This window comes from Cygnus atratus, chromosome 19 (genome assembly GCF_013377495.2).
Source record: "Cygnus atratus isolate AKBS03 ecotype Queensland, Australia chromosome 19, CAtr_DNAZoo_HiC_assembly, whole genome shotgun sequence".
Lineage (NCBI taxonomy): Eukaryota > Metazoa > Chordata > Aves > Anseriformes > Anatidae > Cygnus > Cygnus atratus.
This window is the reverse complement of record NC_066380.1, coordinates 3,894,950-3,917,548: the sequence shown is the minus strand read 5'-3', so window position 1 is coordinate 3,917,548 and position 22,599 is coordinate 3,894,950. Positions and strand designations below refer to the sequence as shown.

The following is a 22,599-nucleotide window of genomic DNA, read 5'->3' as shown; positions in this document are numbered from 1 at the left end:
GAAAAGGGAAAAACAATCAAGGACTTGTGCCACCCGGTAATGCACTGACCCAGTTGTGCACTGCTGTGTAAGGGGAGAGAAATTCCTTCCTGACCCTTGTACTCATCAGTCTATGCCCTGAAGCATGAGATTTGATTTTCTTTATCTGGCTTTCCGTAATTGCAGATGTCGTGTTTGGTACTCCCTGTATCCCACCCCTCGGAAACGGCATCTGCTACATTTAACTCAATGGACCTTCCCCTCGGGGAGTTGGATCCTGCCTCCTTTTCTGGGAAGCGCCTGGAAGGAGGGCAGAGGACCTGCTCCCACCGGGTTTTTCCCCTGGTACGTTCCCCTGGTGGCTGCTGGCTGCTCAGCTGGGGAGGACAAGTGTCCCCCCATCACCAGCAGGTTCTCCCCATTGCCATCAGCCTTGGAAAGACTTTGTACCTGCCTAGAGAAAGTATTTGGAGGGCTTTAATTGATATTGATAATATTGATGATCAGTCAGTTGATAATCAATATCATCAGTCTTGATGTCAGGACTGAGCCCGTCTTGGCGTTTCTTTGGGGAGAGGGCACCTGGGGGCACGGGAGCCACTCGGGCCTGGATGGGGCCATGGGGAACATGAGCAGGGGGATGCTCTTGGCATGCTGCTGGGCGTGAGCTCTGCGTTGAGCTTGGCTGGGGCATGGGCCGAGCTGGATGCTCACCGGAGCTGGCAGAGCTCCGATTGTATCCTCACTCCAGGCTGTCTCCGAAACGGGCTTTGTTTTGCCATAAGAGTAATGGACAGAGAATCTGTGGGTTTTTTTTTTTTTTGGTTTATTTTTCCCGAGCTCTCCCTTGCCAGCGGTGAGGGTCATCCAGCCTCACCTCGTCTGCCTTTCTGCCAGAGCGGTTTCGGATTGAGAAGGGGACGGGGAGGTGGTGCAGAGCCCCGTGCAGTCCCCATCGACCCTCATCGATCGCGCGCCTCTCGCTCCTGCCCGCGCCGGGGCGCGCGGCTCGCCAGCCTCGCCGAAAGAGTTAACGGCGCTCGCCCCTTGGAGCTCGGGGAAGTGGAATTAGTCACGGCCTTCAGGAAAAGTGCTAGGCAGGTTATAAAAATGACTGATGAGCGCGAATCAATAATGGAGGTAGTGTTTTCTGGGAACGCCAGGCGCGAACGGAAAAGCACATCAGCCCGGGTGGCGCGCGCCGTGGCGTGCCGGGCTGAGCACACCTGCAAGGCGTCCCTGGCCCTGGCCCTGTCCCCATCCCTGTCCCCATCCCCATCCTCCTGCACCTGGCTTCACACGCCTGTGGCTCCCTGGGGGATAACAGAGGGTTTTGATGGCAAACCGGGGCCTTGGGGAAGCGGGGTGTTTGGTTAACGTTCAGGGCAACGTTTCCGCAGCACCGAAGCAGCTTTGGAGGCCACGTTTCCTTTGCCAAAGTGGCATTTCTGGGAAGGAAACAGCCTTCTAATTAGATGGCTTGAAAATCTTTGCCGTTGCTTGTTACAAATGCATTAATCAGCCCATATTGAAAGAACTGCAGTGCAAAACAGACATTGTTATTATTATTTATTATTTAGATGTGGATGATTAATCCCTTCCTAGCCTGGACCATGTTCAGAAAGCGACTTAACGTCCCAGCACTGGTTCTCTGAGCAAACCTACTTTTTGTTCCAGTGGTTGTCATTCGTTGAACCCAATTAAAGGTTGCAAAAAAGCCTTCTTTGCAGCTTTCCTACAGGTAGGAGCGGCAGCTCGCTCTGCACGAGTTTAAGCAGCGCAGGCAGCCTTGCGTTGGCCCCATGCAGCTGGGTGGGCTCGTGCAGCCCCTTTTCTCCAGCAGCTGGAGCTCCCATGGGTGTTTCTCAGTGCTGTGTGCTTACGGTAATCCCCGGGGGCACAGAGAACAAGCAGCCGCTGGGTTTGATGCCGCCAGTGTTTGCCTGGCAGAGCTTGGTGCTGGCAATGGCTTGGGAGGAGCAGTGCTACATCTGCTTGGCATCTCGGGGCTGGTGGCTTTCCCAGCACGTGAGCACATTTCTGTTAATGAAAGCTTCCTTAATTGGCCTTCCAAATGTCCTGGATGCCAGGTGATCTCCAGGCACCGTGGCCAGGCATCCTGCTCCCTCGTTTTGGATGTGGTTTTGTTCTGAGACGATGCCCGGTGCGGGCGCTCCGTGGCTGGCATCGCAGCTGCGCGGCTCAGCCCTGCTGGACGCGGTGCCAGCACCGTGCACGGCTGTGAAAACGCACACACGGATCCCTCCGGGGTCTTTCCTGCTTGGGTTTGCAATGCCAGCAGGTCGCGGGAGCGTGCGAGGACCCATTCCTGTGCCGTGGGAGCAGGCTGCAGGCACCGCTTTCGCTGCTCTTGTTGCCTAGCCAGTTTGCCACCTCTGCATGTACGCAGGCTTCAGGTGCCTCTCGTGTCTCCAGATCCCTCTTTGGATGTGCCAGGCGCCGTCTGTCACGGCAGGCAGCCCTCCAGGCCCTCGGGAGAGCCAGCTTTTGGAGAGCGAGTGCAAGAGGTTAATGGAGGACGAGGGTGATGGATACGTGGCGAGAGCTCATCGGGGAGAATCGCATTCCTTTGAGGAAATCGATAATCTGGGATGCTTATGTTGCTAATTTTCAGCGGGTCATCTTCATCACGCCTGCTGGGTCGGGTTGTGTGAGCGGGGCCCTGCCGGGCAGCTGTAGGTGGAGATTTGAGCCGTGGACGCAGACGCACACACGTGTATTACCTGTATTTCCCGAATAAAACTGGAATTAGTGGAGCTGCTCTGAGCTGTTTGCTCTCTCCTCCCTCGTCGGGTGGCCTTATGGCCTGGGTAGGAGTCCTCCTGAGCCCTCCATGGTTTAAAATGCAGCAAAATGGCAAATCCTACAGCACAATCCCAAATGCACCCAAATTAGAAGCTCCAACTCCAAGTGCCCTGAGAATTTGGCAAAGCACTTAAAAAAAAGAGGCCGAAACAGTGCCCAGCCCCACGCCGCATGCTTGGGAAGAGGGAAGCAGAGGGTTGCGAGGGATTCCCAGCCCCTTGGTGCTGTCAGCCGAGGCTGCACACTTCCAAGTGACAAGTGTGCGCTGCGGCTGGTGGCGGGTGCAGGGACCCGTCCCCTGGGCTGTCCCGTTTGGTTTAAAATCTGGGAGAACTGGAATTGTTGCAGAGGGGATGTTGCAGAGGGGCACCCCCAGCAGCCATTTGTTCAGTGTCACGGGGCTTCGCTTTCACCGCACCAAAATTTTGCACTTTTTTTCCCCGCGTTTTCCCTTCGTTGCGAGGGGAAAAAGCAGGGGGCGCGCCACGTGGGCACCGGACGGACCTTGGGAGTGCCAACGGTGCCGCCGCCCCCGTTCCCACCCCTTGCTACGAGGACCCTGCGTGGGGCACGTCTCGGGGTGCCGCGGCTCTCGCCCCCAGCGCAGCCCCACCGCTGCCGCCCGCTTGGGTCCCTGCCAGCGCCCGGGGCCCTGCCCCACGTCCCCGAGCACGCGGTGGCACGGCTCCAGGCTCCGCGCTAACGAGAGGGCTTCCAGTGGAAGTTAATCATTTGCCAGGCTGAGCGGTGCCGGGGTGTGTGTGAATCCCTCGCTCCCACAGACGCGTTGTTCTGTACTCGACCGTCGCGCTCTCGCCGAGAGCTGCTACACAAAATGTTTTGCAACAAAAACCCCAAACCACATGAAAGTGGTTGAGTTTCGCATTTCATTATAACCCCGAATTCAGGTTTGCCAAGAGTTTCAGTAGTTTTACGAGCCTTTCCCGTGAACCTCCAGCAAAGGCTGCCGCTTAACCTGGTTTTGATGAAAAACCAGGTGCGACGCAGCCGCTTTTGGACAAGTTTTGAGGTTCGGGCAATCCTGGAGCTCGGACCCGAAATCCAATAGGGTTTGCACGGAGGCCTGCGCGCCCTCTGGGAAAGCCGAGCGGCGCACACCTGGGCGCAAGCTGCAGTTCCCCATGGGCACGGGGCCACCGGTGCTCGCTGGGTGGCGTACCCCGAGCCGTGGCACCCAGTGGGTGCCACCAGGAGCCCTGCAGGCATCGCGTGCACCGTGCTGTGGGTTGGACCCGCGTCGCAGAGTGGCCACCAAAGCAGCTGCCATCCCTCGGTGAGTGCCGGTGCTTTGCACGTGGATGGGGCTGGCACGCGGTCCCACATCGCGGTGCCTCGGTCACCGCTGCGGCCGCTTTGCTCTGGAGGAGCTGGGGATGAGCCCGGGCTTTATTTTGGGAATAATTCTGCAAAAAATCAGCGGTGCGCGAGAAGCTCGAGAGCCAAAAAGCCGTGCCGGTGCCGGGCAGGGTGGGAATTGGGCTTTTTCTGAGGGCCTGGCTCGCGGCGAGCCCAGCCTGGGGATCGTGTGTATTATTGCATCCACACGCGCATTGCTTTTTCGGCAGCGCCGTCTTTCCTTTCTCCAGCAATTTCCTGAAATAACGTTAGGGAAATGTGAAAATCTTGAACTTTTGAACCTCCCTGGAGGACGGCGTGCAGGGGGTGGGTGGTGGCGGCAGGAGGAGGGGACGCCGGCCTGCTGGCTGCCGTTTATTTTGGCTACGGAGCCTGGGGGTGTACGGGGGGGGGGCTCGCCGACCCCCAGCCCCACGGAGGAGCCGGCTCAGCGCTGCCCCTTATTAATGGCTCTCTCTTTGGTGGGTCGCGGAGGCGAGGAAGCCAGAGGAAGTTTTCTTTTGCTCGCAGATGCCGGGGAGCGGGGAGGGGGTGCCCGGGCTGGGTGGCGAGGGCAGGGGGTGACACGCGGGGTGATGGATGGGACCCGGGTTTTCGGGCAGGCTCTGGACGCGGGCAGCTCTTGCCACTGAGGGAGAGCGAGAGGGGAAAGGGGGGGATACGGTGCGCCTGGAAAGTACTTTTCCCTCTGATGAACTTCAGAGGCGCATAAATCACTGCCAGGCTGCAGCTGCGAAGCATGTGACGCTGGCAAATTAATGGGGCTTCGGAAAAGCGCCGCGCCGCCGCGCTCCCCTCCGCGCCTCTTAAAGGCGCAGCCGGCGGCCGGGCCGGCACGAGGCGTGGGAATGGGGCCGGGTGCTGGGTGCTGGGACTGGGGGCTGGGGGCCGAGGCTGGGGGCTGGGTGCTGGAGCTGGGGGTTGGGTGCCGGTGCTGGGTGCCCCTTGGGCTTTTTTTTGCGCAGTGGGGACCCACCGAGGATGGAGACGCATGGCAGGGGGTCCAGGGCATGCCGAAATCTTACAGTGACAGGGGTGCGGAGCTTGCAGTTGAGGTGGGCATCGTGCTGGGGCTCAGCGCTGGACTGCAGGGCGCTGTAGCAGAGGATCCGGGAGCATCTCCCTCATGGTGGCATCAAGAGGCCTCCTCCTGCCAGGGCCGGGCATTCGCTCCCGCAAGGCACAGCCATCTCGTGCAGGCAAACTGCTGTGGGGCCAGAGGGCAGCCAGAGGCTCCCAAGAGCTACAGCTCACCCGGGGCCAGCACCCGAGCCCCAGCGCGCTGCCCTCCCCTCTCACCAGCTCCCTCCTCTTCCTCGCTCCCTGCACAGCAGCGGAGGAAGAGGAGAGGAACCCAGCGCTGCAACTTCTGCCCAGAGCCGCTGGCACGCAAGAGGGGGAGGGAGCCCAGCCACCAGCAGAACAGCTAAAAATTACTGAATACTTCCCTAATATAATTAGGTTTCCATGCAAGCAATTGCCTTAATTGCCAGAGGGCCGTGGCACGGGGCGGGGGAGCCAGCCCGGGCTCACGCTTCCTCACCCAGCACCCTGGTGCTGCTCTCGGGCCGGACCCAGCACCTCCTGGGGGTTCCCCAGTAAAGCTGGGGTGAGGATTTGGCCCACAGCGAGTGGGAGGTGAGTAAATGGGTTTGGGGGGCTCTTTTTGTTCTGCCGGGAGAGCAGCTCGGAGGCTGCCCGGGCACGCTGCGGTTTAAATCAGTGTTTGTTTTCCAACTGCTGTTGGTTGGAGCAAGGAGAGTTAGGCAGGCCAGAAGGGAAGAAAAAAAAAAACCCAAACCCTGAGCCCTCTGTGTGATTTACGTGGTAAAGGAGATAAGTGGGGATTTAAAGAGGAGGGAATATATAATGGAGACGAGCGTGTAACGTGAGCGCGGATCCAAACAGAGATCGTAATCAGACGTGCTAGGAGAAGCTGAGGTTATTGATGAAACGTCTCGGCTCTTGGTCAGCTCAAGGGGAACAGCCTCGCTGGGCTGCCACCTCCCTGCCCGGCCTGGCGGTGCTCGGGATGGGAACCAAGAGCGGGGTTAGAGACGGAGAGGAAGCGTGTGAAGGAAGCGCCTGTTTTTATGGCGGCATTGCGATTGTCTTCTCCGTAACCGGCCCCAGAAGCCGGGCGCTGGCAGAGCGGCTGATGACCCCGAGGAAGGGCCCCCTCGAGCCTTCCTCACGTCCCCTCTCCTCCTCTGCTGCCCTTGGGGTGCAGCCGTTGCTCCTTGGCTCTGGGAAGTTTACTCCATGCACGGCAGCTGGGTGTAAGCGCGGAGCAGCCTCGGCACCAGCCTCGGCCACTTCCAACCCTGTGTCCGTCCGTCTGCCCGTCTGTGTGGGGCTTTGCCATGGCCCTGACCCGATGGTGGGAGCAAAGCACCCCCGTCCTGCTCGTTTCTCTTAGGGCCACTCGCTGCGTCTCCTCGTTGTGCTCCCAAAGCCGCTGCCACATCCCCGGGGGTCCCAGCCATGCTCCCCCCACCTACAGCCCACCACGGCGCCCAGGCACGTCTGGGAACTGCTCGGAGCCTGTGCCGGCTGCCCCGTCTGCTCACGGAGCCGTGGGGCTGGCTGGGACAAACCCCACTTGTGTAAAACATTGGGTAGGCTGCTCTCCAGCAGCTGGCTTTGTGCGGTCCCCTACTGATGCCCGGCACAGACCATGGCCAAGGGACGTCCCAGCACCTTCAGGGGGTGCGTGGCAGGGCACTGCTCCCCTGCCGGGTCTATGGGGCGGCTGCTGCCAGTCCCAATGGTTTGCTGGGCTCATGGCAACGAGTGAAGCTCGCTGTATTTTTTGGTGGGTCTGTCCCACGGGTGACGTATGGCACGCTGCGTGGCCCACCGAGTGCCTAATTCTCCGAGTGGCACCTCGAGAGGTGCACACCAGCACATGGGGGGCATTCCCCGTGTTTTCTTCCACTCGTCCACGTTTAGCTGCTTCCATTGGGGTATCTTCATCCATCGGGGCTCCTGGGCCACAAGGACGATGGTAGCAGTGCCCAAGGGGTTAACCCAAGTCTGCTTCCTAGCTCCGGCATGGAAAGGCTCTGGCTTGACATGAAGAGAGAAATTTTTGAAGGGTTATTCCCCTTCCCAGGCCCTGGCTGTTATCTGCAGGCTGACAAAACGCCTGGAACGCAGAGACCCGCTGGATGTTGACCTGGCTGCGCCGAGCTCAATTAGCCAGGGCTATCTGATTGGACTGGACGCAGCCTAATTAGTTTTGGACTTGAACCAGGAATTCAAACCCAAACGCCGCTCGCAGGCAGAGCATCCTTCGCTGCAACCCGCCTTGGGGAAAGGCTTCCCCGGGACTCTTCCCTGCCCTAGGAAGGGAAGAGCCACCCCCAGCCTGTCCGTCTGTCCGTCCATCCCTCCTGCCAGCCTCATAGATGGCACCTGGGGAGGAAAATCTCGGGGTGGGGACGAAGCTCCCCTCCTGCCCAGTGCCTGCTGCTGAGCCCTGGGGGTCACGTAAGCCCGGAGGCAGCTTTTTGCTCTGGAAGCGCAGCGCGCGCTGTCTGGCAGCCAGCAGGAACTCGCTTGTAGCGAAGGCGAGCTGGCTCTGGCAGCTGCCTTCCCTATCTCGTCAGGCGCCTTCCTGCGGCACGTAGGCACCCAGTTCTCAGGCTCCTTCCGCCAGACCTCCAGCGGCGGTGGACGAAGTGGGTGGCACGGCCCCGAGGCATTCGGCTCGCTCCGGACAGAGCTCTGCTTGGCGCTGGGAGTGGGGCTGGAGCTGGCGTGGTGGGACGGGGCGGCAGCTCGAGCACCCCAGGATCCTCGGCTCACCTCGGGTTTCCAGCTTTGTGCTCTCTTCCAGCGTTAAACACAGGAATGGTGGTGGGAAAGGACCCCCAGGGCTCTGCTCTCCAGCCCCGCAGAACAGGGAGGGGGACACTTCTGCAAGGAGAGCTGGAAAACGGTGTTCCCACGGGCTGCCCCCGTGGCTCCCGGCCTCGCCGTCACCTGCTGCGATCCGATCCAGCTTCCCCCACCACAGAAAACCAGTTAGAGCCTCCTGGAAAACCAGTTAGCGGCGTTGCCTTTCCCTGCCCACGGCAGAGCCATGTTGGGGTGTTACGATGCCAGCTGCACGCTGGCGGCAAGCACCAGTGCCAGCCGCGCTGGATCAATTAAAGCCCGTTATGCCAAGCGAATGACTGTAATTATCTCAAATCGGGATTAATGCACGCGCACAGCCCCGTAACACAATCCGTCTGGCCGCCGCTTTGCGGGCTGTCGTTGCTGGGAGCTGGCCGCAGGAGGGGCTCCGCCAGTCGCGGCGGTCTGAGGTCTTGGGGTTTTTCGGTTTTTAGGGTTCGGCTCATCCCAGATATCCCGCGGGGAGGATCCCGAGAGGTGCCCGGCCGCACTGCTAAAGGGTTAAGGCTGTGCAGTGCTCGGGTGCTCGCGTTACCCCTGGAGCTGCCTCACCCCTGCTGCTGTAAGCGATCTGTTTGCAGGAGGGGAGGGTGCGTGCCGAGCCCAGGGCTGGGCAGGGGGAGCTGGGGAGAGCTGGGCTAGGTTTGCCTTCGGTTTGTTGGACCAGGCCAGGTGTGCAAACCCTCCTCGAGCAGGACCCCGCGCTTCTTGTCCTCCGTGGGAGCCGGGCAGCCCCAGCAGCATCCTCCCCTTCGGCCAGCATCCAAAGCAGGATGCTCTCGAGCCAAGAGCCCCCTCAGCCAGAGCTCTCAGCCCGGCTGCGTCGTGCTCTTCTCCTTCTTTTCTCCCTTCCCTCTTTGGAGAGGAGGATTTGGGGTTTGGTGCAGGGGTTCCCCCCCCAAAGCACGGAGGCAGGTGAGGGGCCGCTTGCTCTGTCACCTCTCCATGCACCGGGGGAGCAGGGGGGACAGAGGGGGCAGAGGCGATGCCCAGCACGTGCCAGGCACACAGCTCGTTGTCGTGGTCCCCGGGGGGTTCGGCAGGAGACGAAACTTCTCCTTTTCTCTGCTGGAGCGAGCCTAATGCTTTCAAGCTCCCCTTGCATCTCTCTCTGGATCCTGCTTGGTTTTTCATAGCTCAGAGCGTAGCACCCCCTCAAGGACAATTAGATCACTTCCAATTTGCCCGTAAGCCCATAAAACTGCAATTGAATGTAATTAAAAGGCCATAATGAGCTTCAGCAACCTGCGGGACCACTGCGCTTTCGCTCTCACCGTGCTCCTGTCGGAGAACGGGACGAAGTCGGGGGGGGATGCGAAGGTCAGCATTTGCTGGGGAGGATGAGGATGAGGATGAGGACGGCTCCTCGGCCAGCAGGGCCCTGCTGGGATGGGCCGGGGGGGAGCACCCTCGTGCCACCGTGTGCCCACTGTGGTGGTACCCATCGGGGAGGGCAGGGGGCTGCAGGGTCCCCTGGGCGCAGCCCTGCGTCCTCACCGGAGCTTCTTCCCCTCCCTTGGCAGCTTTTGCTGCCATTCTGGCTGCACTGATGGGCTAGGGGACGATAGCAGCGATGGGGGCTCAGCCCTTGCGCTTCGCTGCTGACGTCTGGGTCCCCAGACCTCCTTTTCGGGGGTGCCGGAGCCTTCCTGTGGCATGTTTGGGCGGCGAGCTGGGCTGGGGCCACGTGCCAGCCCCGGCTCCTGCGCCCCAAAGCGCGTGGGGCTGCCTCTGCCCGCGACGGCACGGGCTCCGAGGAGCCGCCACGCCGAGTCCTCCTCCAGGGAAGCCCCGGCGGCCCCGCTGCCTTCCCGGCGCCCTGGCAGCCGGCACTGGGCTGCCCCCTCTCACTGCCTGGTCCTGCGGCGGGTTCCCAGGCAGTAAATCAGGGGCGCTGACGGCCGCCCAGAGCGCACTGCGAGCGCAGGGACAGCGCCGGCCCTCCAGGGCTGAAACGGGAGCCTGCAGTTTCTCAGGGCTGTTGTGACATCTTTGCACAAGCGTGTGATTGAGTCACATTTGCTTTCTCAGCAGAATCCCTTGTTTGCCTGGGTGCACCCCTCCTTCCCTCCCCCTCCGCCCCCTCCCAGGCTCGGGCAGAGCCCGCAGCCCGCTGTGCCCCCCCCCCCCCCCGCCTCCCCCCCGGTCCCCCCCTTCCTTTCCCTGGCGGGGACCCCTCACACTTTCCATCTGGCACGCTCGCCCGCTTGCTCACGCTTCCTGCTTTCGCCTCCTCCACCCACGGCACCCGCGGAGGAGGGCGCAGAGGCTGCCCCGTGTGTGTCGTTGGGGGGGGGGCGGGGGGGGGGGGGGGGTGGATGCGAACCGAAATAAACTGGGGGGGCTGCCACGGGTCCCCGCGGGTGGCAGGGGCCGGGGGCGCAGCGGGCAGGAAGCCGGGGAGGGCTCGCGCCGGAGGAAGAGGCGTTGGTAAGCGTTTCCTCCGGTGACACGGCGGCTCGCGGGGAGAGCTGCTTCTGGAAAATTCCTCTCCGAGTCCTCCCCCCTCGGGGACGGGGACGGCCCCCACGGGCTCGTGGCTGGGCCGGTGGCTGCGGGAGCCAGGCTGCGCTCTCACGGGGCTCCCGGGAGGGCGCGGGGGGGGTGGTTTAAGGCAAAGAAAAGGTGTAAAATGAGCCCTGCTGAGGACGAGGTGAGGATGCTTGGGCAGTCCAGGGGGGCTCCAGCAGAAAATGGGGTGCGAGCGGGCTGAGCTTCCCCCAGCAGGGACCCAGTGGTGCTGCGGGGTGGGCTACCGAAACCTGTGAGCGTTGGCGAGCCCTTGCTCACCCCCAGCGAGGTGGGAGGGGAGGGCTGATGTTGCGTCCGGAGGGCAGAGGAGAGTTAATGGGATGGAGATGGAGTGGTTCCGCCTCAGAGAGCCCAAGCCCCCTGCTCGCTGTGGCCCACGGTGGGATGCTCTGGGGCTTCTTCCCCTTGGTACGCTCAGGGGGAGAGCAGAGGCTGCACCGAGAGGGGATGCGCAGGGTGCGATGGAGAAGCTGCTCGTGGGCGCTGTGATTTCACGCCGTAAGGTGAAACACGGGTTGGAGGCAGCGTCTGGCACGCACAGGGCCAGGTAGGCAGCGCTGCCCCCCACGGGGGTGCTGTGAGCCTCCTCCAGCCTGGGGAAGCCCGGCAAGGAGACCCCAGGGGGGTCCCAAAGCCCCAGGACGCACCCCTGCCCCGTCTGGCTTTGCAGGGGCCTGTGGCTTTTGGTGGGAGGTCAGGGCTGGAGTGTGGCTTTGAGGTTGTAGTTTGGTCAAAGTGAAAGCCTGCAGCGAGGAGGAACCCACCCAGAGCAGAGAGCAGCCGAAACCGAGCTGCTCGCCCCTGGGGGAAAGCACCGAGCGCGGCTGCGGAACCGCTCCGGGACCCCAGGGCGCAGAGGCCAGCCGTGATTTCCTAACACCCGCCAGAAAAAACCATCTACGTGTGCTGTCCCGTGCGCGGACGTAGAGAGGGCCTGGAAGAAAAAAAGAGATCCAAGTGACTTTTTGGTGAAACCACGCCACTGCAGCAGCTGGGGCCTTACAGAAACGCTCGATGCCTCTGGTCCCTTGGTGCCAGGGGTGCTGGGCTGGCCCCAGGGCGCACGGTGCAGGGCATCTCCAGAGCCTGCCCGCGTCCGGCCCTGTTGGCATTTGTAGGGGCTTCGCTCTTGCTCCATCCCCCTGCACAGCCGAGTGAGCTGCTGAGAGTTTCCTTAGGTGCAAAACCGCCGGGTGTTTCGTGCTGTGGGCGTTTCTTGTCCTTCCTGGTCGGCTTCTTCTTCTTGCAAGCTCTGAGCGGAGGTCGCAGAGCTCCAGGGCAGGTGGCCCAAAGGTGCCCTGGCCTTGGTGCCTGGGGAACGTCGTGGGACGGGACCGATCCTGGGGAGCAGCAGGCTCAGGGCGGGCAGGGACGTGGCCGTTCCCAGCCACGCTGGTGTAAATTCGGAGCAAACTTACTCCAGAGTGTAGGCCGGGGCTGTTTAAAATCATGTGCTGCAAACACGCTCTCTTCCGTCTGGGAGCGCTGTCCCTTTTGGGGACAAAAGCGAGGACCTGACCTCTTGTGGTCACTGCATTCCCATGGCGGTTTTCAGGTGGGAGATGGGGTCAAAGCCTCAGGTCCTGCCCTGACACCTCCACGGCTGAGGTTCCTGGGGTGGAAGGCGCTAGGAAATTTCTGCACCGCTTTTGAGGGACGAGAGCAAACGGGCAGGGATTTCCACTGCCGAGTGCGTTCAGGGAAACTCGCCACCCGCAGAGGCACCAGAAGAAGGAACAGCACTCGGCACGTTGCATTTCCTTGCGGGTTCCCGTGCGTTTGGCTGTCGGGGCTTTGCACCTGGCCAGCACCGGCTCCAGGGAGGAGGTTTCCAAAAGCCTGCTCCCTGCTGCTGGTCCTCGCCCCTCTCCGAGCGCGGCCCCGCAGCACCGAGGGCTGCGCTGCGGAAGGGAGCGGCCACCCAAATTTAGAATTTCCTGCTGTGCAGTACCCAGAATTGATCTTCTTGCTGATTAAGGAGGAAGAGGTGCTGAGAAAAAAAAAAAAAAAAAAATAGCGGAAGCCCGGGGGTGTGGGCGCCTTTCCGAATCTCAGCCGGCCTCAGCTGGGGCTCTCCCCCCGGCTCGGGCACATGCCTGGCTCCGACACCTCGGCCACAGAGAAGTGCGGCCGCTTCTCCTCTTGGTGACTCAAGATACGGCTTTGAGCTTCCCCTCTGTCAGGAGCAGAGCGCCGAGCTTCTGCGTCAGCTCCCGGGATAGGCTAGAAAAGGTTTTCCAGCAGAGCTAGGTCACTGTAGTTTTACTGGCAAAGCCTCTTAGGCAGAAATGAAGATTATACTGGCGAAAGCTTCTGCTGGTACAGTTTATTCTGGTACAAAGGAGCTATCCTGGGAAAAAAATCACCCCTGTGCTGTTGTAATTGTTTCTGCTCTGGGATGTTTTGTGGGCTAGGAAGGTTCAAGTCGCCGCTCTTCTGGATGCTGCAAAGCTCCTGGGCTGCTTAAGACGGCGGAGCAGCAGCACTCTGATGAGAAACGCAGCGCTGGGGGGTAAATGCGAGAGGAAAGCACTGCAGGGAGCAGGAAACGCGGTCCCGGGGGCTGAAACCTGCCCGTGGGGGCCGCATCCAGACGAGCCCCATGGGAAACTTGTGGCACAAATTCGGGATTTGTGCTCGTGGCCCCGGGCACGCCGAGGGGATGGAAAATAGCGGAGAAGCTGCGGAGGGACATGTTGTACTCGTCCGCTCTGAGCGGCCAGTGCCACGGGATGAGAATGGGGACAAATGTTTTAGGGAGATGTTTTCTTGCCTTATTGAAAATTAATAGTAGTGAAGGCCTGGCGCCAAGCCAGGAGGATGGAAAAAAAAAAAAAAATTACAGGGAAGGTTGATTGAGCAGCCGAGATGCTAGCCCGGGTCTTGCCGTCCCTGGGATCTATTCCGGGCTTTGGCTCCGATTTCCCTCGTGACCTTGGGGAAGGTCGCGGACGCCGTGCCCCGCTGGTGCCGGCCGGGTGCCTCCTCGGCCTCTGCTTCCTTCTGCCCCTGCAGAAATGGGTGTCACGGAACGGGCTGGAGGCTTTTTTGTGCCTCAGTTTCCCCACCTGTGAAGCAGGGGTGGTGGCACCCAAAAGCGGTGTTGTGGAGGGCTGCGGTGAGCACCCTGCTGGCCAAAACCAGGGTCGAGCTCCTTGTCTCGAGACCGGATCGCTCCCTGCAGAGGCTGGAGCTGAAATAAGTTCCTCGGCCAGAGCTGAAATAAGTTCCTTGGCCACGGAGGAGAGCTGAGAGCACACACACCGCTCCGTGACCCCACCGCTGTCGGTGGAGCACGTGGGCTGCCCTAAAGGTCTTCTTCTTTGGGAAAATTCCCCTCCGAATTCTGTGGCTCGCGGGTTCATTGTTGAGAGAAGGAAAAGAGCTTCACTGCAAATTCCTTAGCTGCTGAACAGCGCTCGTTTCTGATCTCCCAACTGCCATGGGGCATCTTATAAGATATATAGAGGTCGTTGTGTTTAAACAAAGGACGCACAGAGAAAATAGCTGCAATTTATGGGTGCGGCAGGAGGGGAAATGCTTAGAGAACTTTTTTTTTTTTTTTTTTTTTTTTTGTATTTAGAAACAGGCACGGAGTTTATTTTGGTCAAGAGATAGTCACACACAACAGCTTCGTACGGCAAAACTCCGCAAGAAAAATGAAAAGTCTCGCACTGCTTGAGCCGAAATGGCGCCGGGGAAAAAAACCTCCCCGGTTTGCTCCAGCCTGAGACCTTCAACCTAGGTGGTTTTTTTGCTTGAGTTTGTTGAGATGAAGGATTGTTCCTCAGCCTGGCTGTCAGGATTTTAGCATCCTAGAGAGGAGTCCTGCGTGGAAATGCAGCTGCTAGCCGCGGGGTGCCCAGAGCCATGTCTCGTCCTTGCTCTCCTGGCCGGTTTTCCTCCAGCCGGGTGCGCACACGAGGGCTGCATCAGAGGCAAACGCTCCCCACCGCTGTGACGGGGAAGCCTTTGGGTGAGAAGAGAAAAATTCCCGGTGCTCAAGGGGTGCCTCAAGTCACGGCGCTCTGCTCCAGACTTCGGAACATTCTCCTATGGGATTTGGGTGAAAACACACCCAAACGCACGCCCGCGCCTAAAGCACTTCTCCGCGGCGTGCAGGGTTCCTCCTCCCCGCCTCTCCTCGTGGTTTTTTTTTTTTTTTGCTGCCTGGCCGGGTTTCTCCACGCCAGCCCTCGGCAGCACACCCAGTTCCTCAGTGGGTGCCGGGGAATGCGCCTGCCTGGCGGGGAAGCGCGTAAACAGGATGGGTGCGGGGGGCCGGGCGGGGGGCGCGGGCCGGGGAGCTGCTCCCCCCCTGCTCCAGGGCACCTTATTTCGGGAGAGGTGCCGGGACAGTGGCTCGGGCCCCGCACGTGCTTCGCTTTCTGATGTGCTCGAGTAGGCACGGGCTGGTCGCCAGTAACCCGCCCCTGACCTCGCCTGCTTCGCTGCCTGAAATATTGAGGAGATGGGAAAGGCACGGCCGTGGGGCGCTTCCTTTCCTCCGCCGCCAGGTCAAGTGCCTGCTTCCTCCGTGCACCTTTGGGGCCGGGGACCCGGCGCGTCCATCCTCAGATTTATCCCGGGGCATCTCCAGCCCTGTCCGTCGCCTCGCTCCACAGCAGCTGGTGTTGGTGTGGCTCCTCCGGAGCAGGGCTGGCGGGGTCCCTGTTCCCAGATGCACAGCCCGCGGCAGAATAAACTTCACCCTTTGCCCCCCTGCCCCCTGGGAGTGAAGGACAGGAGCGCAGCCCGCATCCCGAGTCCCCGGAGCACGTGGCGGTTGCAAGCCCTGCTCCACGTCCTATAAAAAACCCCGAAAGCAGAGAACTGGGAAGCACGGCCCTGATGTGCTAAACCCCAGGACCAGACCCCGAAACCTGGAGGAATTTCCCGGGGTTCCTGGTGTGCCGCACGCACGTCATCCGGCCGCGGGTGACGCGAGGGCCGGCGGTTATCTTATATCAACATCCTGCGAGAGCCGACGTGAGGCCAGGCCCCCGGGGACCGTGGGCCATGTCCGTGGGGACGTGTGCCAGGACGGTGGCACCGGGCTGGGTGCTGTGTCTGGGCACGTGGCCCCTCTGCCTGGCCGAGACGATGGGACTGCCGTGCAGAGGGCGCTGGATGTGTCCCTGCTTTGGAGCCTAATCCCCATTTTTTGCATCCAAGCCCCCTTCACCTTGGGGATCCCGTTTCTGGCATTTATCGGGGAGTTTAAGGAATTACCCGCGCAGGGAGCAAGCCTCTCTCCTGGCAGGTGTAATCCTGTGATGCTTACAAGGGGGGGGAGGCGCGTGGGGTCCTGCCGGGGGTGGCTGGGCCGTGTGGGGGGCCGTGCGCCTTGGGGGGGCTCGGTGCCAGGACAGCACGGCTCCAAGTGGCAGTGCCCTGAGCCCTCGGGGGTCTCTCGTGCCCCAGCTGGAGCCAAATCCAGTAAGGCTGGAAGGGAGGTGCTGGGCAGGAGGTGCGAGCACGTGGGGTGCAGCGGTGTGATGCTGGGGGCCGTGATGGGTGCTGGGTGCACGATCTTGCAAGAGGAGCATCGTGGCCTTGCTGGGCCTCCCGTGGTGGGGTTTTCCCCCCGATCGGTGATGTCCTGGGCAGATTGCTGGTGCTGGGCTCGCTGGGGTCCATCTGTGCAGTGCTCGTAGTGCGTTGCTTAACCCCCCGCCCCGCATTTCCCTCAGTAACTTCGGGGGCCTGCAGCCAAAAGCAGCAGCTCCCTGGGAGCAAACCCCGCATCCAGGTGCTTGCCCCTCTCTGGCTGCACGTTTGCAGGGCAGCCCGGGGGTCCCGGGGGGCTCCCACAGCCCCACCGCTCACCGCCCGTCCACCCCCCTGCCTCCCGTCAGCCCCCCCTGCACCCCCCCGGGGGGCCACGAGCCTGCCCCCTTCCTCGCCCAGGATTGTTTTGCAAGCAGCGTGACAGGATGAGGAGGAAATGTGCCAGGAACGGCTCCATGTCTCCTCTCCAGAGAGAATCGGCGGCTATTTTTAAATGCCCCCCCCCCGCTTCCCGCCCCCCCCTCCTGCTCCCCCGGGACGGCTGAGCCGGTCGGACACAGAAACCCTACCGGCCTCTGCCGTGCAAACCCCCCCCGGCACCACCACCCTGGTTTTTGGGGTGCTGCTGGGGTCCCCGCTGTCCCGTGCCTCGAGCACCCCCGTTAGATCTGATTTGGGGTGTATTATGGGGTGGGATGGGGGTGCTCCGTTACTGGGGGTGATGCTGCCTCCGGGCAGAGGCTAGGGCTGGGTACAGAGGGTGAAGGAGGAGGAAGGCAGTGACAACTGTGTCTGGAGGCTCTCTGTGTTGAATTTGGGGTCCTGCAGCACCAGGGGATTTTGGAAGCAGGGCAGAAGGAGTTTGGGGGTGTCGGGCAGAAGGAGTTTGGGGGTGTCGGGAAGCAGCTGGGGGGCCGGCTGCACGGGGCTTGCTGCGGTCAGAGCCTGCGCCGGGCTGGAGACTGAAACCCCGCTCTCTTCTTCCTCTCTTACAGATTTCTCAAACCAAGTCAATTCCACGTCCCTGAACTCCCCCACCAGCCGGGGGCCCATGGCCACCCCATCCCTCCACCCGTCCATCGGGCCGGGCATCGGCTCCTCGCTGGGCTCGCCGGGTCAGCTCCACTCGCCCATCAGCACCCTGAGCTCGCCCATCAATGGCATGGGGCCCCCCTTCTCCGTCATCAGCTCCCCCATGGGCCCGCACTCGATGTCCGTCCCCTCCACGCCCAGCCTGGGATTCGGCACCAGCAGCCCGCAGGTAAGGGGAAAGTGGCGGGGACGTGGCCGCTGCTCGTTTATCGGGGCAAGGGCATAGGCAGGGGGGCCTGATCCTGCCCTGCTCCTGGCCCCGTTGTTCTGCCCAGGCGAGCACGGGGAGCAAAACCCCCTTGCAGACATCCTTGGAGATGCGGGCAGGCGCCGAAGGGTGGCAAAAAGCAGAAGCCCAAGGGGGAAATGAAGCTGAAGCGCCCTGCTGCTCCGGCAGGGTGGGGGGGACCTCAGGGGCACAGGGCTGGATAACAGCCATCCATCCGTCAGCTGCCATCGCCTGTCCCCTCCGGTCCTGGCTGCGAGTGAAACTGCCCCTGGGTCTCCTGGGGATGGGCTGAGCTCAGGCAGGGGCCGGAGCCCCCCTGGCACTGCCCTGTCCCCTCCCCGGGACCCCGCACGTCCCCTCTTGGTCTCCAGTCCCCGAGGCACGCACCGGGGGGCTCCCCTGCCCGCTGCCCCTCTTGCCCCTCGCGGAGGGAGGAACCGGTGTTGGTTGGCTGAAGATTATGTAAAAAAACCCTCCAACTACGGAGAGATAAGCTCTTTTTAAAAATAGCAGGATCGGGGAGAGCTGGCCAGCCCCCGCCACCTGTTGCTGGCTGCTCGCACGTTATATGTTTAGTAAAAGGGCAGATTAAGGAATTGGCTACCACCTGCCACTCACTGCTGGTTTATTTATTCCGAGCCCTCTCCGGGAGTCGAGCACCTGCCGGCACCTTTATTTTTAAATATTGGCCTGATTTATTTCCAGCAATAACGGGTCTTTCTGCCCAGGGCCGGGGAGGGACGTGCTGTGCCGGCAGCGTCAGCCATCCCCGGGGCTCCCTCGGGATCCAACGCACCCCACACCAGAGGGAGGTGGCTGGGAGGTGGCTGTGAGCTTCCCCCAGGCCGGGTCTGGCCCCTGACCCCATAGAAATGTGGGGAGCTGCCCCTGCTCCGGGTCCCCCAGGCCGGAGCAGGGCCAAGTCCCGTCCCGTGACCGAGGGAAGGGGAACTGAAACGGCTCCTGGGAAGGGGCAGCGAGAGCCAAACGAGCAGGGAGAGCATCAAAAGGGTGGGGAAGGAGCGGGGAGGGGAGAGGCGAAGCAGCGCACGAGGGAGATGCAACTGGGGAGGAAGCGGGGAGGAAGGGGGCGACGCGGCCCCGGCTTCAATCGAAAGGCACGGTTTGGTTTAGGGGTGGAGGGGCCAGAGGAACCGAAATAAAATGCAGCCACGGGGTAAAAAGGGGAATTGAGAGCGCGGTCAGATGGTGCCGGGGAGCATCCCCGAGCCCAGCCGCGGACGAATCTGAGGTGGTTTTTCCTCGAGGAGGTTTCCAGCCTGATGGCTCCTGCCATCTGTCCCCTGTCTGGGCACATTAGGGCCCTGCCCCTGACCCTGCAGCAGGCAGAGGGGCCTACCTGGGCCCGTGGAGGAGCACAGGACGAGGAGGACGAGGTGGAGGAGGTGGAGGAGGAGGAGGAGGAGGAGGAGGAGGAGGCGAAGTGCCGGGGGTAATGAGGCGTGGGGCCCCAGCCGCCTGGTGGGGCTGGCCCTGATGGAAGGTGCTCCGCATCAGATGGCAGATGCCACTTGCCATCAGGCCATGCCTCGTTGCCTCATGGAAGGCAGCAGAGCAGAAGGGCACGGGACGCGCCGGGCGGTGAGGCCTGCCGTGGCTTCCCTCTTCCCCAGCTCCTGCCGGCATCGGGGTGGGAAGGAGCTGTCAGCTCCCAAAATTTGGGCTGCTTTCCCTCTCCTGTTTCGTCCCGTGTGAGCAAACCTCGCTCCGACCCAGCTCCTCCAGCCCCGAGCTCTGCACAAGACGTCAGCCTTGACCCCAGGCGTTCCCTCCCTGCCTGGGACCTCACAGAGCCTCCAAACGCAGCCCAGCAGCTGGGGTGTGAGGCTGGGTGCCCTGCAGGGGGGTCCCAGCACCCAGGGACCCCTCACTGCTACCCGGGGGAGCTTTGGGGAGCTGGGTGCTTGCACAGAGCCGGGCACGTGCCGGCAGAAAGCCTGGGGGCACTTTGCAGCGGGGAGCAAAGCCCCAGCCTGACCAGGAGGCTGTTTACTGGGATTTAACACATATTTAAGCCCTCTTAAAGTTTCTGGGAAAACCATAAAAAAAGTATTTTCAGTAAGAGATGACAGGGAGGGACTTCCCACGCTGGATATTTCTTCCTCTCCCTCCTGCTCTGCTGCTCGCAGGGCATGGCCGGCAGCAGCTCGGGGCGCCCGGGGGCGAGCAGGGAGAGGTCAGGAGCAGGATTAGGCTTCTCCAGAGCTGCTCCCTGCCTTGACACAAGGCTTTTTGTAAATCTGGGGCACTGGAGAAAGAGTGGGGTGTTGTTTTTGGAGGAGGAAGCCTCTGGTTGCCGGTGGAGCAGAGGGAACAGGATTCGGTCCCCGGAACAGTGAACTAAAAAAGGAAAGGAGAGGAGCCGAGGAGTCCCAGCGCACGGGGCTGCCACGTCATCCGGGAAACAGAGCAGCAGTTCCTGTGGGTCCCCAGCCGCCTTGCCGGGCCGGGGCCGTCCTGCCGGGGGGGCAGAAGCTCGGTGCTGGGGCCGTGCCGGCTCCCCATGGCACGTGCTCCCGGCTCCGCGCCAGCCGCGAGGGGAAGGAGCGGGGCCGGCGCCGGGGCGGCGTGGGAACCCCGCGGCACACGTGGGGCCTCTGCCGAAACTCAGGCGGGTGCTGCAAGAGGAACCGAGGACTTCTCCTCCCAGCCCGGGGCTGACTCAGCCCCGGCGGGCGTCGTGCTGATTCACGGGGGGGGCGGTGGGACCCCGTTCCCCCGAGGGCTGGGGCAGGGGCAGGGTGCTGTGCTTGCCACGTCTCATTTTGCTCGACACCCCCCGGAGGGATGCTGCTGTGGGATTTTGTGGGCTGCTGGGGCTGGGGGACGTGGTGGCAAAAGGCTTGTCTTCAGCTGAAGTCCTCTGCCCCAGCTGCAACGTGGCGGTGACAGCGTGGCACCTGGCAAATGGCTCTGTTCCCTAAAAAGTGCTCCAGGGAGTGTTGCTAGAGCCAGTGACCCCAAAACTGTGGAGGGATGTGCCGCTGCAGTGCTCCTGCAGGTAGCTCGTGCCTTCCTCCTTGATGCTGTCAGGCCCCAAAGGGCGATGCTCCTGTCCCCCCCCTGCCCCATCGTGGTGGAACCGAACAGCCCCGAGCAGCTGAAAGCCAGGAGCACGGCTCTGGGTCCTGCTGCCTTTGGTTTCCTCATCTGTCGCAGGCAGGGCAGGAGAGGCAAACCCTTCACATTTCTCCAGGGGGGGTTGCCTTGCTCCGCTCTGCGGTTATCAGTCAGCTGCCTGCCAAATATTCCCCACCAGCCTGGAGACTTGAAAGTCAGAGGAACGGCTGCGCTCGTCTAATTGACAGATCACGAGCCCTGGGACTTCCCTGAATTAATTTGTGACAAGTGCAATTGCCGAGTGTCTCTATTAAGGGAGGAGAAAGACAACAAGGCGAAGCACAAATCCTGCGTATCCCACCTGGATTTAGTACTTGGCAGGGCTGGGGGCTCTGCTGCAGTCCCTGGCACCGCTCCTCGCTGCTGTCTGGAGCTGAACAAGCCTGGCTCCGTGCACCCCAGGGACATGGATAACCCCCACCCGGGCTGGGCAGGAAGCCCTGCTGGGGACCCTGCTGTGTCCCTGGCCCCTCTCGATGGGGCTGAGCAGGGAGGGCATCGTGGCACTGGCATGGAGGAGCATGCAGTAAGGTCTTTCTGATGACATTGTGCATAAAATCTTGTCTAACTCCTGATGCAAAGAAAACCCCCGAGGCTGTGAAGGCACTGACGGCTGCTGAGATGAGGACGCCAGCTTGTAACTCGGAGGCTGGGGCTGTAATTCCGTCCTCTCACACCTTCCCTTCATGCCTCAGTGGGTTGTGAGGGGTGTGCAGCCATGGGGAGAGGCACGGATGGCAGAGCTGGTGTGGATCAGCCCCAGCAGCACAGGTTGCTGTGATAACGCGATGGGTCCCTCTAACATCTCCGTGCCTCAGTTTCCCCCTGTGTATGGGGGGATCACGGGGTCCTGCCTGTGAAATAAACCAGGAATCCTCGCCAGCACCCGTGTCCCAGCTGCTGCTTTTAATTCTCCTCTTCCTTCACCGCCTGTCGGGCTCAGCAGGGTCGGGACGGGAGGCGCGGAGCGAGGCTGCCGGCAGACTGCAGAGTGCAGAGCAGTGTCCCACGCCTGCCAGCTCCGCAAAGCCAGGCCCCGCTGCATCTGGGATCTATTTATTTGCTGCGGAGCTTTCCTTTGGAGAGATAATGCTAAAAGGATATATATAAATTGCAGAGCTAAAGCGCTCGTGTCCTGGCCTTCGTCATCCCTGCAAGCGCTCGCTCCCAGCCTGCAGCTCTCCCACGAACCGTCGCTGCCAAGCATCCTCCCTGCCCTTTATACCAGGGGGATGGCTGGTGAGCACAAGGGGATGCGGGCTGTCCCGTGGTGCTGGGCAGTGCAGAAGGAGCTCAGCCTCGCGTCAATCCACGCCGGAGCATCGCCCGTGGGGCAGGTGCTAGGAGCAAGACCCAGTGTCCCCCTGCTCTGAGCCGGGGTAGCAGACGAGCACCTGGGCTTTGGTCTCTGGCCTCAGGTGCCCAAATCCTCTTGGCTCAGCACTGTGGATGTGGGTTTTAAGCTGTGCTTGTCCCCGTTTGAGGATTGTCCCCTACTTCAAACCTAGCCCCCACGTCCCACCTGCTCCCTGCTGAGTGCCCCGCTTTTGTCTCAACAGCTCAACTCGCCCATGAACCCCGTCAGCAGCTCAGAAGACATCAAGCCCCCCCTGGGGCTCAATGGGGTCCTCAAAGTGCCAGCACATCCCTCAGGAACGATGGCCTCCTTCACCAAGCACATATGTGCCATCTGCGGGGACAGGTCTTCAGGTAAGGCTGGTCCCTGTGCCGGGCGGTGCTGCTGCCCTGGATGAGCACAGCGAGGGTTTGCATCGTGGCTGGGGCACACGGGGACAAAAAAACCCTGTACAAAAGCCTCCCCAGGCTGTCTGCTCTCGGGCAGGCGCTGACACGAGCCAGGTGAGATGTCCTTGGTGCAGCTCTTTGACCTCTCCATTTTTCATCATGCCCTGACAGTAACAAGAGAAGTAAACGATTTGTCCGGCTCCTTGGGGGAACAAATCCCCCAGGTCACAGCTTAGCCAGCGGTGTTTTATCCTTGGCCCTAA

The 22,599-nt window shown here is 61.6% G+C and overlaps 1 protein-coding gene across 3 annotated transcripts in view; it reads left to right on the top strand.

Moving 5' to 3' along the window:
• The window catches only part of RXRA (retinoid X receptor alpha), a 97,488-nt gene that overhangs the window by 47,504 nt on the left and 27,385 nt on the right, over positions 1 to 22,599 (top strand). Inside the window, exons 1-3 of one of the 3 annotated variants that reach the window (XM_050714546.1) lie at positions 10,452 to 10,515; positions 17,124 to 17,389; positions 22,150 to 22,300. In XM_050714546.1, the coding sequence (XP_050570503.1) occupies positions 17,180 to 17,389; positions 22,150 to 22,300 (361 nt within the window). In that variant the 5' untranslated portion in view covers positions 10,452 to 10,515; positions 17,124 to 17,179. Of the gene's footprint in view, positions 1 to 10,451; positions 10,516 to 17,123; positions 17,390 to 20,350; positions 21,122 to 22,149; positions 22,301 to 22,599 lie in introns of those variants that run through there. The other 2 variants (XM_035555200.2, XM_035555201.2) reach the window with 2 other exon arrangements.